General features: G+C 25.2%; 4 protein-coding genes across 4 annotated transcripts; 2 read left to right on the forward strand and 2 right to left on the reverse strand.

Moving 5' to 3' along the window:
* Positions 1–1,582: 1,582 nt before the first annotated feature.
* PmUG01_11016900 (conserved Plasmodium protein, unknown function) lies at positions 1,583–3,164 on the forward strand (the record flags this gene model as incomplete). The annotated part of the gene is made up of 2 exons (XM_029005806.1): positions 1,583–2,786; positions 3,025–3,164. 2 exons carry the CDS (start codon positions 1,583–1,585, stop codon positions 3,162–3,164), a joined length of 1,344 nt encoding a protein of 447 aa, XP_028862358.1.
* Positions 3,165–3,755: 591 nt separating this feature from the next.
* PmUG01_11017000 (conserved Plasmodium protein, unknown function) lies at positions 3,756–10,535 on the reverse strand (the record flags this gene model as incomplete). The annotated part of the gene is made up of 1 exon (XM_029005807.1): positions 3,756–10,535. One exon carries the CDS (start codon positions 10,533–10,535, stop codon positions 3,756–3,758), a length of 6,780 nt encoding a protein of 2,259 aa, XP_028862359.1.
* A 1,563-nt stretch (positions 10,536–12,098) lies between these two features.
* Positions 12,099–13,463, forward strand: PmUG01_11017100 (conserved Plasmodium protein, unknown function; the record flags this gene model as incomplete). Its single annotated transcript, XM_029005808.1, has 1 exon — positions 12,099–13,463. The coding sequence occupies one exon, from the start codon at positions 12,099–12,101 to the stop codon at positions 13,461–13,463; it is 1,365 nt and encodes a 454-aa protein (XP_028862360.1).
* Positions 13,464–14,604: 1,141 nt separating this feature from the next.
* GPAA1 (glycosylphosphatidylinositol anchor attachment 1 protein, putative) lies at positions 14,605–17,963 on the reverse strand (the record flags this gene model as incomplete). The annotated part of the gene is made up of 5 exons (XM_029005809.1): positions 14,605–14,940; positions 15,133–15,300; positions 15,619–16,543; positions 16,755–17,522; positions 17,893–17,963. 5 exons carry the CDS (start codon positions 17,961–17,963, stop codon positions 14,605–14,607), a joined length of 2,268 nt encoding a protein of 755 aa, XP_028862361.1.
* Between the last annotated feature and the right edge of the window lie 454 nt (positions 17,964–18,417).

Raw genomic sequence — 18,417 nt, forward strand, 5'->3', positions numbered from 1 at the left:
TTTTCATTTAAGCTTAAATTTTTATCGTCCCCTTTTCAGATTCACTTAAAAATAAATTATAAATAATCCAATCTTTATTTTTTTTGTTAATTGATTATCGCTTTAAATATTGGTTTAAAACAGAATGAACAAAAATGACAAAAAGAATATTATTTAAAAAATATATAATTAAATTTATAGCAGAATCAATTTGTACATTCGATGATTATTCAAATGGTATAAAATATTTATACATCTGTACAGTCGTAGCTAATCGTTACAATACATTTTTAACGAATTAACTACTTAAAATATGCCCAAACTTTTCAAAATTACAACATATTATCAAATAACACATATTCTGTATTTTTCTTATCGTTCTTAATAAAAATTTTTATATATTAAGACTAAATGGAACACTTCAAAAAAAAAAAAAAAATTTTTCTCTTTTTAATATTAATTTTATAATAGTTATTTCTTATTTTGATTTGTTTTCCCCGCATAAATAAATCATTTTTAATTATTTTCCCTGTTACTAATGTAGCAAATGTGCTAAAAGGAACGTTCATTTTTTATGTTACTTTCAAAAGGTACTTATAATCTCATTCAAAGACTAATATATATTAGCCACTTATTGTTTAACGTATTTCCATTACTCTTCTATATTTTACATAAAATCTGATATTCCTTTGTGCAAAAAGAAAAAAAAAAAAAAAGAGCAAATTAATGTTCTGAAAAAGAAAATATGTACCTGATAAGGTCATAGACAAGTTTCAGGGTTAACACTAATAAACAGTTCGAAAAAATAAAAAAAAAGAATTTTTTCAAAAGGTAAGTAACGGCTAATATATTGCACATATATATTTATATATATATGTACATAAGTGTGTACATATACACGTATGTATTATAGTCTTCGTATAGAGTGCACAAAATATACTTAACTATTTAGTTTTTTGTGTATTAAAAAAAAAAAAAAAATTAAAACTTCCAAATTTTTCTATAATTTAAAAAAAGTGTATAATAAACCCGACGCTTCCTACATTTGCCTATGTTACCAGAGTACAGTTCCACACCACAATCAGACAAAGCCTTTTCTTTTTTGTCCTGTTAATTTTACACCTTTTTTTTTTTTTTTAATTTTCGCATCTTTCCCGTAACACGTTGTTTTAGATGAAACATAAAAATAAAACAAAGAGCTCAGTTATGATAAAAAAGTAATTTTTATTCACATTTCGTTAATTTAATTATTTCATGTTTTTAATAAATGTTTTATGAAAAATTTTTGCATTTCAAGGGCTCATCATTCTTGCACATTTCTGAGTTGCTACTGATGAGGGTATAATTTTTTTTTTTTTTTTTTGTCTTCATTCTAAAATTCCTTTTTCAGTTGTCATCTGTCATCTGTATGTTTTTTGTACCTGGTTTGTTTCTAATCATTCGTTCTTTGTATTTCATTTATTTTTGCTTTTTTTTTTTTTTTGTTTTTTTTGTTTTTTGTTTTTTGTTTTTTTTTTGTTTTTCTTTTTGTTTTTTTCTAATTTTCGTTTCCCCTTTCTAAATAATTATCATCCATTCGTCAATTATAACCCTCCCTTTTAGAATGAATAAAATTACGGAATGTCAAAAAAAAAAAAAAAAAAAGAAAGTAAATATGCTGTGTCCTTTATTTTCATGTAAAAGCAAGTATTACTATAACATTTCGAATTTTCCACCATCCGATAATGAAGAATGCGAACCTTTTTTCGAGGGTAAAAACAAAAATAAAGATTTTCACTATATAATTGAAAAAGCCGTAAACGAAATTATATATGATACAAAAAAGAGCTGTGATGTTCATTCTGACTTTGAACAAGTTGAGAAAATTGGGAATAAAAAAAAGGAACATCTATATTCCGATGATTGTTTAGATGATATTGATATAATTTTAAAAAAGAGCAAAACCGAAAACATGTTTTTAAGAAAAAAAGAAAATAACGAAGTTAGTGATATCTTATTACCCTCTAAAAATATAAAACAAAGAATTTATTCTATAAACGAAGACAAAATAGACATAAAAGATAATAGCAGAAAAAAAATAGAAAATACACTCAATGATAACATAATAGAAAATTTTAAAAATGTTTTATGTAATGATTTAAACAAATATTTTAAAGATATACTGGAAGACGTAAAAAAAGGTACTGAAATGAATGAAATTAATGGTTCTAATATACAAAAAGAGGAGCATATTCCAAGCGAGAAAAAACTTCAGCATCATTTTAACATTTTAAAAAAAAATACTACCAATTGCGAAGTACCATTCGATAATATTTCTAACTGCACAGATACCACAGATATAACGTGTATTAACAGTAAAATGTTAAAAAGGGTTAATTACAAAAAAATAAATTGTGAAAGCGTAACTTCAGAAGAGAACAAAAAATTCGATGTTGCTCAATTATTCAATATTAGTGAAAGTGACGGTAGAACACATTTCAATAAACAAAATACTGTAACATATAAGGACAACGCATCTTTTGATATAGTTGTAGATCTCAATCAAGATAATATATTATTAAAAAATACTCACAATAATAATAGAAGAACTGTGAACAAATCAAGGTACAAAAAAAATTTTTATTTTTCAAAAAGAAAAAAATTAACTAAAGAAAAATCATTTTTATTAAGCAAAAAAAGTAAATTATATAACAAAGATTACCATAAGACGGATGATATGAGAAGTAGTATGCCTAAAAAAAAACAACCCTATTTATGCAAATCACACCGCGAGATTGTAAATAGTATGGGCAATGTTACTAGCTCTGGTATAATAAAAACTTTAATAACTTCAACTCAAAAAAAAAAAAAAAAAAAAAAAAAAAAAGAATATTTCTGCTCCATATATATTAGTATCATATCTTCTGCTGCATTATCAGCCCTCCCAAATGTTCATGCTTCATTTGTAAATAAGTAATTATATACACATATATATATTTGTGTGTAAAATTTCGTACACGTCCCCCCTTACGTATGTGAAAATTCCTTTTTTTTTATTTACCCCAGGAAATTTGAGTGCTTTGAGAAATTCCCATATGTCCCTTGAGTCAAAATCCAACTTCTGTACAAGCCCAACTGAAGATTTTGTCTTTAGCCATTTTCAGAAAAATGCAAATAACAACATTATAAATAAACTTCTTCTTTAAAAATTTTCTTCTCATAATACTGTAACTCTTTCTTCATTTTTTTTTTTTTTTTTTTTTGTTTTTCGTTTCTCAAACTCATTAAAACTCTGTCTTATTCAAAAAATTTTATAATATTTAAAGGAATCTTATTTGTGCGAGGTGTATTCTTAATTGTTGAAATTCAATTATAAAACAAAAAAAAAAAAAAAAAAAAAAAAAAAGGTAGAGAAGGGTACATAAATGCATAGAAATGTACAGAAGTGTACAGAAATGTGTAGAAATGAAAATAAAAAAATAAGAACAAACGCTTTATTAGAAAAATTTGTATTACATTGCCTTATTTTTATAAGTTACAAAAAAAAAAAAAAAAAATTCAAACTATTGCAGCCTTTCAAAATTATGAAAAAATACACATAAGACATGTTAAATAAATTCAAACAAAAATTTAAAAAAGATATTTTTTCCTTTTTTTAAAAAGAAAAAAAAAAAAAAAAAATGAAAAATTACAAATATGACATACATGATTAAAAATAAATTTATTTCATATAGACATTTTACAAAAAAATAAAAATTTGTTTCAAACCCATTAAACTGTAGAAATATGTGTTTCCGTTATTGTCGTGATGGATGAACATATATATGTTTTGTCCGGGCCAGAGGAAAAAAATATAATATGTTATTCATAAAATTATAATAACAAAAATTAACTTTGCATTTAACAGGTAAAGTTGAAGAGTAATCAAAATTAATTTTAACATTCTTTTTAAATTCAATATTTATAATGTTTTTAAAAAAAGGTGTTGTAGAATTATCCACTGTATTACCTACATCTCTGCAGTTTTTTATTTTCCATTCATGGATATGTATCTTATGATAATATGATTTATTTATTTTTCTAAATGGTTTTGTGTTTTCCTTTTTTTTTTTTTTCTTCATTTTTCCTCCTCCTTCCTCCTCTTCAACAATGTACTTTTTTAAATACTTTTCATCCAACTCCATATCCGAATCATTCTTCACGTTATGGTTTGCTGCTTTCGATTTTTTCCTTTTTGCAAATAAAGAATTTTTTGTTTCTTTTTTGTTTGTTTTACTTAAACTTTTTAAGTGTTTCAAGGAATAATCTTCAGACAGAATATGTTCAACCATAAAATTGTACGTTAACAGCATGTTATTATTGCTACTACTATTAGGGTAGAATTTGTTCTTATTTATTTCGCTCTTCTTTAATTTATTTGAACTCTCTGTGTTCACTTCTTCACTATTTATAATTAACATATCTTCATATTCAATATACAAAAATAAATTACTAAAAAAATAGGTTATATGATCTGGCAAAAAAAACAACATTTTTTTAAAGTCCTCTTCAACATATTTTTCAAAAAATTCATAATTATCAATTTCAAATGATAACTTTATTTGTACATAAAAAAAGGACAAGAATAAAAAAGGAAAATTTACACATTTATTATAATTTATAAAGTCTTTATTTTTTAAATGTTTTAAAATAAGCTTTAATATCTTATTTATTAAAATGTTAATTGAATGTGTATCATCATTATTTTTATTTCCTCGCTTTGCAAACAGTTCATCAAAACCAACTATTAAATGCTGGAAATGTTCCGTACCATTTATAATTTTTACCTTCTTCCTACCTCTACCATTACGAAGAAGACTGTTAAAAAAATAAACATCCTTTTTATCCTTAAAATTATTTAATTCTTTTTCATTATTATTCGAAAAGTTACAAAAATGTTCTCTTAACGTGTTAAATAAAATATCATCTTCATCATAAATTTTGTTCAAAATAAAGCGGAAAATTTGAGATATATTTTCTGAGAAAAAATAATTTTTATTAAATAAATAATATATTTCAATCAGATTTCTATTTATTTTATGATTTAAGTTAATAACTTTTTTATGATAAAAATATTCTGAAAATTTATTTTTAAAGTTTACAACTTTTTCTCTAATTTTCAATGTATTATCTTTTTCTGTCCTTTGTATTTTTATCTTGGCTTTCACAAAATTAAACTGTACATTTTTTTTAAGTAAATATAAAACCATTTTCGGTATTTTCCTACTTACACAATCGATCAAATGTGTGCGATTTTTATAAAATTTATTAAAATTATTATCTTGATCCATATCACAAATTTCGTTATTTGTCCTACTTTTACCAAATTTATATGCAAACAATGAATTATCATCATCCGTGCTTGTTCCATCGTCTCGAAATTTGTTATACCCTTTTCCTTCTTCTTGCTCTTTATCTTGCTCGTCTTCTTTCCCGTTTGAACTGCATAAATATTTCCTCATGCCACTATTCACATTCCACATTCCACTGAACTCTAGGTTATTAACAGAGTTTATTGCGTTAGACTTATCAATAATTATATCAATCAAATTACACTTTCTTCCACTATCCCTCTTCAATAAATTCTCATAAATAGGTTTCCTCTTCTTATCTATATCTGATAAGTATGCAATTAAATCATCATATAATTTCCCCTTATACTCATTATGCAAAATAACTGATTTCCCCATATTACTATTATGTGAGCTTTTTCTTGTACTAATATGCTGTTCTGAAAAAATGTTTTTCAAAAGTATATTATTTATAGGTATATCATAAAAATCTTTCAAAATTATCTGTTTATGTATTACTCGAAAAGAAGTTAGTTCACTTAAATATTTTCGAATAAATTTTTTATAGTGTAAAAAATATTTTTTATTATGATCAACACCTTCTCTTAAAAATGCTAAAAAAAGCATATTAATGACAATATTTTCATTTAACATATCACTCAATTTTTCAGAATATTTCATATAAGACTGTGTGAAATATAGTATGCGTCTGGTCTCTTCTTCTTTTTCTATAATATTCAATTGCTTATCATATTTTAAATTCTCCTCATATTTTTTTCCTTCACCACCTTGTTTTTCCCCCGCTTCTTCCACAGCTTCATCGCCCAGTTTTTCACCAACATCTTTATTACCAACCTTTTCGCCCGCTTTTTCGCCCGCTTTTTCTCCAACTTCTTCACACGCTTCTCCACACACGTTGTTGGCATTTCCATTCAACTTCTTCAACTTTTCAACTACACTTTTCACTATTGTCGAGGTCCCATCATAAGCCTGCTTCTTAGCAATCCTTCTGTTGTAATAATCCGAAGATATATCATCTAAACGGTTCAGCAATCCTGTCAAGTCATTACTAGTGTTCATATAAAAAAAATTAATATCTTTATATATAATTAGGTACTCTAAAAAATGATTTGTCTTTAAGTTCGTTTGATCGTGTAGTAATTGCCATATATTTTTCTTAAAAAAAAAACAGTTTTCACCAAAAAAATTTATTTTTTTATTAAAAAATAAATTTAATAAGGACAAAATATATACATAGCAAAAAATACTTTCATTATGGCTTATATTTAATTTAACACAATGCGGAAATTCCAAAAATGCGTATGTCTGAAAGAACAGCAACTCTAGTGAAATTTCTTCTTTATGTGTAAATGTTTCATTGTTGTCTCTATAATTATAATTATTGTCAGTATATCGAATTATATTTAGCTCTATGTTTTCTTTTTTTCCATCATTCACGTTCATCCTAGTATCTGTATTAATAATTGCATGTGAGTCATATGCCAAATTTTCTTTCAAACTACTTATAACATTTATAGAATTCGGATTAAGTCGAAATTTTTTTTCAAAAGAAGAATTCAAAGACTCATTCGAAATGTAATAAAAAAATTTATAAGACCATTCAAACAAATTAAAGTAAGGAGGAAAAGTATTACAATTTTGAATATAATTTTTTCGAAATTTATTAAAAAAAAAGGAATAAGTCAAACTGGAGTACCTAAATGATAGAATAATCATTACAGCATATATATAACACCATTCCTCGTTATTATAAATAATATTATCCACTATATAAACTTCGTGCTCATTAATATTATTGTAATCTTGTGCTTCACCATATATTTCTTCTTTATTATGTTGCATGGTTGGATGGATGTTATATTCGTCCATATTATTTTTTAAATTATTATTTGCATCAAATTCATAGTACAATAGATGTGTGTTCGTCTTAAAATTAAAATTGTATAAACATAAATTGCATAACAAATTTAAAACAACGTTAATACCATTCTTATCATACATACTATAAGAAAACATAAGAAATATATATTTACGTCTTTCTTTATTCAAATTTTTCAAAAGAACTGAAATATATTTATTAAAAAAAATTCTATTTATAGGGATTATATAAGAAATTTTGATAATTAAATATGTTACATAACTAAATATATTAAGGTTAACATGATTTAGAAAAAAAACAATACTTTTTTGTATTATTTCGCAAACTTCTTTATCCTGATATATATCAATAAATATTTCGAAAATTTTAAATATAAAAAGTAATATATTTTCATCTTCATCATCTATTTTATTAGCTAACCAACCACTATTAGGCTCACTATTAAATATAGTTTCAAAATTTGTTAGTAATACACAATTTTTCCTTTTTTTTTCCTTATCTTCATTTTCGTTATCACTAAATGGTTCATTTGATAAAATGAAGTCTTCTTCTTTCCTACTCTCATGTATATCATATTTACCAATCTGTTTATTAGATTCACTTACATTTCGTTTGAACATATTGATGTTTTCTTTTTTTGGTACAAAATCTTCATTTACATTGTTATGTGTTAACATAGGGGCTTCTTCATGTACTATGTCCTTTCCCTCTTTTCCATCTGTCTCTTCCTTACTATTATTTGTGCGAAATTGCATGTACACATAATTTCGATTAAAAAAATGGAAGTTATATTTTTGTAAATATACCATCTTGCTTTTTGTAAATCCTCTCATGAAGTTTCCTTTTTTGCTGACTAAACAATCTACAATTAAGTTTTTACTAAACACAAAAAAGGATTTGCTGCTAGCTCTTCTTTCGTCCTTTTTTCCATCACGAAGTTCCTCATATGTATGATTGTTTATTTTATCGTTATTTTCCTCTCCTGTGTTTTTATATCGTCCTTCCCCTACCTCTTTTTCCTTTTTCTCCTCATACAACACTTTCAGAATGTAACAAAACGATTTGACTGATTCAATTCGTACTAAATTATGTTGACTCTCAGAACAGTAAGCAAATAGACTTAAAAAAGAATTTAACAATTTGACAAATATCTTTTCATCATTATTTGCTATTTTTATTTTATATTTTACATTTTTTTTCTTTAATATATCAATTCCATTTATATTATTTTTTAAATAATTTATATATAAAAAAAAAACGTAAGATAAATTAAAGGTATTTCTTTTCAATTTGACCAATATTTCAAACATCAATACAAAACATTTTAAATTAATTATTTTTAAAGTGTCATTTTGTGTAAACAATTTTACGCATAAATAGGAATATACATTTAATATAATTCCAAATATGCTAAAGTGAACACTACAATCGTCTAATAACCCTATCAATCTTTTCATATTCTCAAGTAGTTCTATAATTTCTTTTATTAAACGAATGCACTCTTTGTCACTAACGGATAATATATCTTCTACTTTATCACATAAAACACTTATCAATTTTTCAAAGTAACTTAACAGTAAACCATCTTCTTTTCTTTTCTTCTTCTTCGTTTTTGTCTTTGTCTTAGTCTTCTTATACAAATTCTTGCTTTTTTTACCCAGTAGTTGTGTACCTTTACCTTTTGCACTGGGGGATAATTTTTTGGAGTAATCTAAAATCCCTCCCCCCTCCTCGTTTTTGTTTGACAGGTTATACAGGGTAAAGTTGTTTCTGAATTTACTATTTTTGTTCAGATAGTAGCTCCTATTGCTGCTCTTATGGCTGCTCCTATTTCGACCCTTACTATTGCCCCTATTGTTGTTGTCATTGTATTTTTCGCTATTGTTTATACCAAAATTGCTGCTATCATAACTACCTAAATTTGCACACATGTCCGAGTTTTCATTAACGTCCTTTGTAGTATTACTGTACAAAGCACGTATCTGTCCCTTTCTCATATTAAAATTCTTACCTACATAATGAACACTACTCTGAATCTTGTTCACGTCACATGCACTATTAAAATCCACCTTGTTGTTAGTAAGGTTACACTCTGTACTCCCATCATAATGAACATATCCATTGTTACTGTTATTTATACTGCTAGCATCATTATTGCATGATGATACATGATTACTCTGGAAGTTGGTATCATCATTGCTTTTAACATAATTGTTATTATCAATGCAATAATTTTTTTTATTTTCCTGAACTGGAATATTTGTATTTTCAATTACCCTATGCTGAATTCTATTATATTTCACATATTTATTAATGTAAATGCAGCTTCTATTTTTATATATTTTATGCGTGTACGCTAGGTTTACCTTAGCTGGTGAGTTCATGTGGTAATTCGCGTTATACCTATTGCCTCTATTACTAAAGGCGTCCCTACTGCGGTTATAATTACTGCTGTTGATATTGTTATTGTTGTTATTGTTTTTACTGTTATTGTTGTTATTGTTATTGTTGTTATTGTTATTGTTGTTATTGTTGTTATTGTTGTTATTGTAATTGTTGTTATTGTTATTGTTATTGTTGTTATTGTTATTGTTGTAATTGTTATTGTTGTTATTATTGTTATTGTTATCATTGCTGTTATTGTAATTGTTGTTATTGTTATCATTGCTGTTACTATTGTCATTGTTGTTACTATTGTCATTGCTATTGGTATTATTACTGACGTTGAAACCGCTTTGTTTATGGTGGGTTACTTCCTCATTTAAAGAAATTTTGTTATCTGTCCTAACATAATACATATTTGAACTGAAATTACCCAAGTACTGCTTGCTATTAGTACTATAATTATTGCTAATATTTATTTTTTTATTTTTGACTTGAAAATTATTTTTTACCCCTTCATTATCTGACAAGTAATAATTCTTCCTTTTATTTTTATTTCTTACCGCTGCGTTAACACTCTGAAAACTTTTTTGTACTTTATTTGAATTTTTATTTGTTATTTTTTTGTAAAACTTGTATGTTGTATTTGTCCCCGTGTTCATACCCGCGTTTGTCCCTGTGCTCATACCAGCACTTACACCTGCACCTATTCCCGCGCCTATTCCTTGTGACTTATCTCTTAACCTCTGCTGTGTCTCGCTTTCATTCCCTGCGAAATGTAGAAAAATTAAATTATTTTTATTGGTTTCATAACAGTAGTTTTTTTTTGATATATTGCTGAAAATGAAATTACTTTTTTTTTTTTTTTTTGTTTCATCATTTTTCCTATTTCCCACTATTAAATTATTATTTACAATACTGTTAACATTACCTTTTATTTTTTCCCTTTTCAATTTTTTTTTCATTATAATTCCTATATAATATGATGTTTTTCATTACTTTTTAATTTGTTTTTACCCCGTAAAGGTCATATTAACTTGAAATAGCAATCTTATTTAAAAACAAAATGAAATATATCATTTTTAATCACTGGCGTATTTGTAACGCCTTTGTAAAATTTGCCTCAAGTTACGGCAAATAGCAAATATATTATATGGACAATATAAGGAAAGACGTTGCACATACATACATAAGTACGTATATATATATATATATATATATATATGTACAAAAACATTCGCACATAAAAATGTACATATATACAAATACACTCACATACATACAGTACTACCCCTCTTTTTGAGGCACTTTCTGAAAAGCTTTTATGTTATGCTTCGATTGGAGCTAGCTCGTTTAACCTTTACCAATAAGTACATACAAATACGTACAGTTTTGGAGTTTCGTAAAATGAAAAAATTACCAGATTTGCAAATAAACCTCATCCAATATAATTTATTATGCATCATTTGTATTTATTAAAATTTTTAATTTTTGCAAAAATTAATTATATTCAGAATTTAACAATGAACAACTCAAATTATAAATGGGAAAAAATACCTCAATCTTTGATAGATTTTTAATCTTTTCCGAGCTCTTGTATGAATAAAAAAAATAAAATAAATATACATTTACACGTGTATGTGTATATATATATGACGCAAAGCTATACTTGTATTAGCTTGACCATTTAAAATATTCCTTAGTTTTTTCAGAATAAAAAAAAAAAAAAAACTAAACATTTAAAGGGAAATTAAATAAAACTGTATGTTATATGTGCTTAGTTTTTCTTTTTTCTTTTTTTTTTTTTTTTTTGGTAACGTTATTCACCTTTTTAGTAACCATAATATATATATATAAAATAATAATAATAATAATAATAAAATTAAAAAATTAAAAAATTAAAAAATTAAAAAACGAAGAACATTCTTTCAAGTAAAAACATGTAGCAAACATCCAAACGTCTGCCTTTTTTACGAGGCGAAATGCTGCTATATTTTCATACCATTTAATTATTTTTTTTTCCGTCATAATTTTGTACACTATATATATACCTCTATTATTTCTATCTTCTATAGCAAACACCAATATAAGTGTAACTTTAAGAAAGTCTCTGTTCACCTCCATAGTCTTTTCATCACTCATACACCTATGCGTTACAGTTGCGTGGATATTTGTAATTTATAAAGTTAAGAAGCGGTTTCATTTTAGGACTTCCTTTATTTTATTTGTGTGCGTGTGTGAATGTACGCCATTGTGAGTGTACTACTTGTATGTAAAAAGAACATGCTTAATGTGCTTCCCTTTTCTCAGGTGTTTACAAGAAGCATCGAATAAAAGTTGACCGCTTTAAAATAAGATAAAAAATAAAAGGGAATAATCTTAACATATGTGTACACATACACATGCGTATATATATATATATATATATATATATGCAAATATATATATATGTATGTCTACCCATACGCTTACTCCAATACCGGAATTATAAAGGAAGGTACAACAACTGATAGTGGAAAGACGCAAATATGAACGATGAAGAAAAGATTTTGTATAAATTTATCGAAAATAAAATTCTTCTGAAAGAGTTTTGTGAAGAGTATGTGAGAATAAAAAATAACGAAGAGTTACTTAAACAAGAAAGTAATAAAATAAAATTAAAAAATTGTGAACTGGAAAATGAAATAGAAAAATACAGAGATATAATGAACAACATTGAAAAGAACAAAAACAAAGAAATAGAAAATAATAATTTGGAATATGATATAAAAATAAAAAAGTTTGAAAAACAAATCGATTTTTTAAATTCTTGTTTAAATGCAGAAAAAGAAAGCTATAATATGAAAGTAAAAGAATTGATATGTCTCAAAGTGGAAAATGATAAATACAAACTGCAATTAAATAATAAAAAGGAAAATAATGTATATGATAAGGAAAATAAAATAAACCATAATAATGTAAACGTGCTAAATAAAATATATACAGATATTAATCAAAAAGTAGATAACATGAATAAAATCTTAAATGATACCAAGAATTCTAGACAATGTGTTGAACTTAAATTAAAAGATTATGAAATGCTACTAAACGAATATTTAAAAAAAATTACGGATTTAAATTTAAAGTATGAAAAATTTTATTTATTATATAAAGAAGCTCAATTCAAAAATAGTGTTAACAAAACTAAAAAAAAAGTATTAAAGCATCAAATAGAAGAATTAAAAAATTTAAATCATATATTATCAAATCAAATTATTGCTTTAAAAAATGATATTAATAATATAGATGGGGAGAAGAAACAGTATTATCTATTGTTTAGAAAGGCGGAGAAAAAAAATTTGTTATTTTACCAAAAACTAAAGAAAAAAAAAATTAAAACTGCGAGTAGTCGATCTTTTTCATATGACTTGTGCAGGTTAAATTATTTCTCGTCTAATCAGCTGGATGAAGATGATATAGATCCAATTGTATACAACAGCAATAATGGTAATAATAGTAATGAAAGTAATAGCAATAATGGTAATAACAGTAATGAAAGTAATAGCAATAATTGTAATAATAATAATAATAACAGTAATAATAATAATAATAACAGTAATAATAATAATAATAATAACAGTAATAGTAATAGTAGTAACAGTTTTAAGTGTACTTCTATTTTTTTATATAAAGATAATTTGCCATATACGAAAAATTTGCGTGATTTCAAAATCACCGAAAAAGGGGAAAAGACCTCTTCTATTTACATAAGCAAAGGTGTCAATAAAGGAATCTTATATCGTGCAGAAGAATTTAATATAAAAAAGGAGAGGAAGAGAAAAAAGATTCTCTTTTACTCAGATAATGATTATGACAAAAGGAAAAAAAAGAGAAAAAAAAAAATTCAGTTTTAACTGGATATGCTCCAGCGCTACATACATTACTCTAATAGTTAACTGGACTCCTTCTGAAATATATTAATTAAGGTTTGAAAAGAAATACAATATTGTTTTTTTTTTTTAAGCTGTGAGGGTGTACGTCAATACATTATTACCCTTGTATATGTGCATGCACTTATATCTCTATCCTTTTTAAAAATGGTCTAGTTATGTCTAAACTGTGAATTGTAGATATAACATATTCCATATTTATTTCCCCCTCCCCCATTCGCTAATTCGCTAATTCGTTAATTCGTTAATTCGTAAATTCGTAAATTCGTTAATTCGTAAATTCGTTAATCCGTTAATTCGTTAATTCGTTAATCCGCTAATTCTTTAATTCGTTAATTCGTAAATTCGTTGATTTTTATTTTTCTACGCACTTTCATAACCTAATTAATTTGTTTTACGTTCACTTTTGTGTATGTTAGTCATTTTTCCTTATTTTTTAAGCAATTTTACTTTATACCAGTTATTACTGACTTACTCATTATGGACTTCAAAACAATTGTTTGTTTCACTATCTGATTTTTTATCTATTCATAAATTCTTTTTTGTTTACCTCTTTAAGATACACATTAAAAAGCTCGCATATACACAAGTATATATGTATATGTATTATATATATGTATGGGTACATATTTATTAATATATCTAATAAAATGAGCTGCAAATATATTTTTTTTTTTCGTTGCTAACATAATTTTCCTTGAACCGTGTTATGAAATATAAAAAAAAACTATTAGCAATATGAACATATGAATTTATATATATATATACATATTGTGAAAATAATAATATATTAAAATATTTAACTACAAACACATTTGTAAATATTAGGGGGATACTTATAATAGCCTAACATCTTTGTTATATCATTGTATTCCTTTTTACCAAAACTTCCATTTCGATAAAAAGTATATATACATATAAGTAACATATTAACACAGGATATAAATGAGTAAGCCGAGTTAATTATAAAAAAACAAAAAAAAAAAAAAAAAAATAAAATAAAATAAAATAAAAAAAGACAGCAAAGAAGAGAAAAACATAAATTACAAATGATAAAATGTAAACGATTAATGATAAAAATAAGGAGCACAACACCATTAACGAATTAACAAAAAAATATAAAGATTGTATAAAAAAGAATAGGAAAAAAGGTAAAACACAAAAGGGCGTAGGTTTGCGAACCTATGCAGTAGTGGTTCCTGGATAGGTTGTACAAATTTAATAAAACGCTGTTTTTAATTTCGTAGTTATAATTGAATTTTATGTCTTGATTATTCAAATAATATTTATTTAAATACAAATAGTCAAATATTTTGTTTGAGCAAAGAAATTCCAAAAAATCCGGGAAGTATTTCGTTTCTGATAATTTATACTTGCTTAAATGTTTGTAGACTTTTTCAAACAACTTCATTAGCGTATTTGTTAATTTGTGCCTTTCATTCTAAAAACATAAAAAAATGGAAAAGTGCACAAGTGACTAAGCGAGTAAGTGATTGACCACATGAAAGCATGACGCAGTGAATAAATGAATACGCTAAGCAGTGAACAAATGACGGAATGCACTAACTTTAAAATAAAAAGCGTGTAACAAAATGAGGCACAAAAAAGTTTCATTCTTAATTTCCTAAATTACCAAAATAAAACTTTCATATGGATATATATATATTAAAGAAAAAAGGATGAACAATAATAGGATAATTTTTTTAACAATCTTTTTGCGCTTCCTCTTAATATTATGTAAAATTGATATAGGAATTACAAATATGACACAGAACAGTGCTGAGTATGACCAGTTATATAACTGAAAAGAGAAAAAAAAAAAAAAAAAAAATATATATAAAATAAATCACGTCATTATTCATCACTCTTTCGAATAGTGTGTGCATTTCTTATTCTGATAAAAAGAAAAAAAAAGGTTATAAATGTATTCAATGTTTTCCCCTTTTTTTTATTATTTATTTAGTTATTCATTTACTCATTTGTTTACTCATTTATTTAGTTATTCATTTACTCATTTGTTTACTCATTTGTTTACTCATTTGTTTACTCATTTATTTAGTTATTCATTTACTCATTTATTTACTTATTTATTTATTTATTTATTATTATTTTGTATTACTGATGATGACACAACGACCATAATGAAGTAAAAAACGTTCATATAACTCATCAGGGAAGCATAAGGTGCTACAGAGTTTTTATAAATATATTTTACATTTTCATTTTCCAGCTTTTCTAACATGTCTTCCTTTTTGTCTATTTCATCTTGTAGTTCTCTAATTAAAATGTTGTTTTTCTTTTCAAGTAAGAACATTTCATCGTCACTATGTATAATTTTGGGCTTTATTAATTTTTTCGTATCATTCGAATTTATTATGACTTGTTCATAAATGTTATTATCATCATAAACAGGTGTTACACCAATTATATTTTTTACTTTATTGTTTAAATTTTTTATTTCGTTTAATATTATGACTCTCTCGATTTTCTGTACTTTCTGATAACCAATTTTATTATTATATTTATTAACTACGTAAGAAATAAAATAATTAAAGAAAAAAGCTACCACTACTGATATGAAAAAAATAACTGACCAGTAGTTGGCTATTTTTATGTACAGTGTAAAATGATCTGGATGCCATTCAGTGCATAAGGGGAGTCTTTTTTCTAAATTTAGCAAATCATAGATTTTTTCATTCGTTGAAAACAAATAAATTGGCAATGAAATAATTAAAATAGTTATAATGTATATGTTCAAACCTACTATAAAGTTAATATAATTCCGAAATATTGAACTTTTCATTAATTTTAAAATACAGTAACAGCATATCAAATAAACACTGTAACAGTATATACTAATAGGTACCTGTCTCTTAATAGTGTTGAAGAAATAAAAAGTTGATGAATGGCAAAATGCTTCATGTGTGTTACTTTGATTTCTTAAAAAACTCTGCATGGCTTTCGTAAAATTAAAAAGGTTGAGCATTTTATTTTTTAAAGGAATCTTACTTATACCTGTTGCCGTGAAGGCTGGAACGTTTTCCCTTAACAAAAAAAAAAAAAAAATGTGTACATATATATACAAATACATACATATATATACAAATACATACACATATATATATACAAATACATACACATATATATATACAAATACATACACACATATATATACAAATACATACACACATATATATACAAATACATACACAAATATACACACATACATATGTATATATTCCCCACATTCGTTACCTCAAAAAATAGGAATGACCTTTTTCGAAGTTTTTTTCCAAGGCCATATCAAAAATTACATAATGGATTGGGTTTACTTTAATAGGAATGTTATAATAGGATAATTCATTGGTTAATAATAGAACTAAATCCTGATTTGGTAACATCCCATTTAAGCCTTCATAATTTATTTGTATATGTGATGGATAAATGGAATCAAATTCTATTATTGTTGCTGACCTAACAAGTGTTTTTCTGTTTTTTATATTTTTATAAAAAAAAAGCTGTATAAATTCTTGAATCCCTTTTGAATATAATAACTCTTTATTTGTAAATAAAAATATTATATCTTTACTCATATAATTGCAATGTGAAAAATGATCCATTAAAGTTAAACCAACTGATAGGGAATGGAAAAATTTTCTTTCCTTGTAGTCAAAATTTATTACAACTATTAAGCTTTCTAAAGTATTACAAAACTTACAAGGTACATTACTTATCAATATGTACTCTTCTACATTTTCATTAATCTCTATCTTATGTTTTTCCGTTTCAATAAAAGGAGAAATCGTTTTAATATACTCATACAATATGTCTATTATATGTTCTCCTCCTTCATATTTGTAGCTGTCAAAATAGTAACTACTTTCATTAAAAATTTCTTCATTTGTCTTATTTAAAACGGAATTACCGGGAAACTGCGTAAAAGTACGTGAATCTAGTTCAGCCTTTTTATTAATTTTATTAAATAGACAAAAATAAAGGAAGCCTACTGTGGATAGGGCAATTCTATGAAGGGATGAAAATAAATTAGCGTAAATAGGTTGAATAGTTAGCGTAAATAGGTTGAATAGTTAGCGTAAATAGGTTGAATAGTTAGCGTAAATAGGTTGAATAGTTAGCGTAAATAGGTTGAATAGTTAGCGTAAATAGGTTGAATAGTTAGCGTAAATAGGTTGAATAGTTAGCGTAAACAGGTCCAATAATTAGGGTAAACAATTAGAACAAATAATTAGAATAAAAAACGTAATAGCGTATATTTAAATATACCATGTAATGCGAAAAAGCATATCATTGTAAAGCATTAAAGTGTATAGATATATAATACAATACACACTAAGTTAAATGGCACTATAACACCTTTTCATTTTTTCCTTACCCTATAAATCTCCACCTTTTAAGAATATTTTTTGAGAGTATAAAAAATTTTGGATTCTCTGAAAAACCCATTGTAGTAAAGAGAGGAAGTAAAAACAAACAAAAACAACAAGAAAAAAGAAAAAAAAATAATTAAAAAAAAAAAAAGATAGGATAATATGCTACATTATGGCGTTATCTAACTTCCCCCCGTTACTAATCCATTTTTTAGCAAAAATATCTTGGATCATAAAATTTTAAATTTTCTTTATTCTAATAATAACATAAATATATTTTAACACATGTACACACATTATATAAGCATAACAGTTGTTAAAAAAAAAAAAAAAAAAAAGGAACATTAAAAACCTCACTTTCTCTTTGTAATCAATTCTGCAATTTAGTAAAGGATGAGCTCGAAGATCATATATATCTTGTATACTATTTTACCAATTTAATTACGTGCCTTAATTTAAACTTAAGTACATGCAAATTCTCTCCATATATAGTAAGCTGATTATCTGTTTTTACACTGTTTTATTTTTAT

This window comes from Plasmodium malariae (genome assembly GCF_900090045.1).
Source record: "Plasmodium malariae genome assembly, chromosome: 11".
In the NCBI taxonomy this organism is placed as follows: Eukaryota; Apicomplexa; class Aconoidasida; order Haemosporida; family Plasmodiidae; genus Plasmodium; species Plasmodium malariae.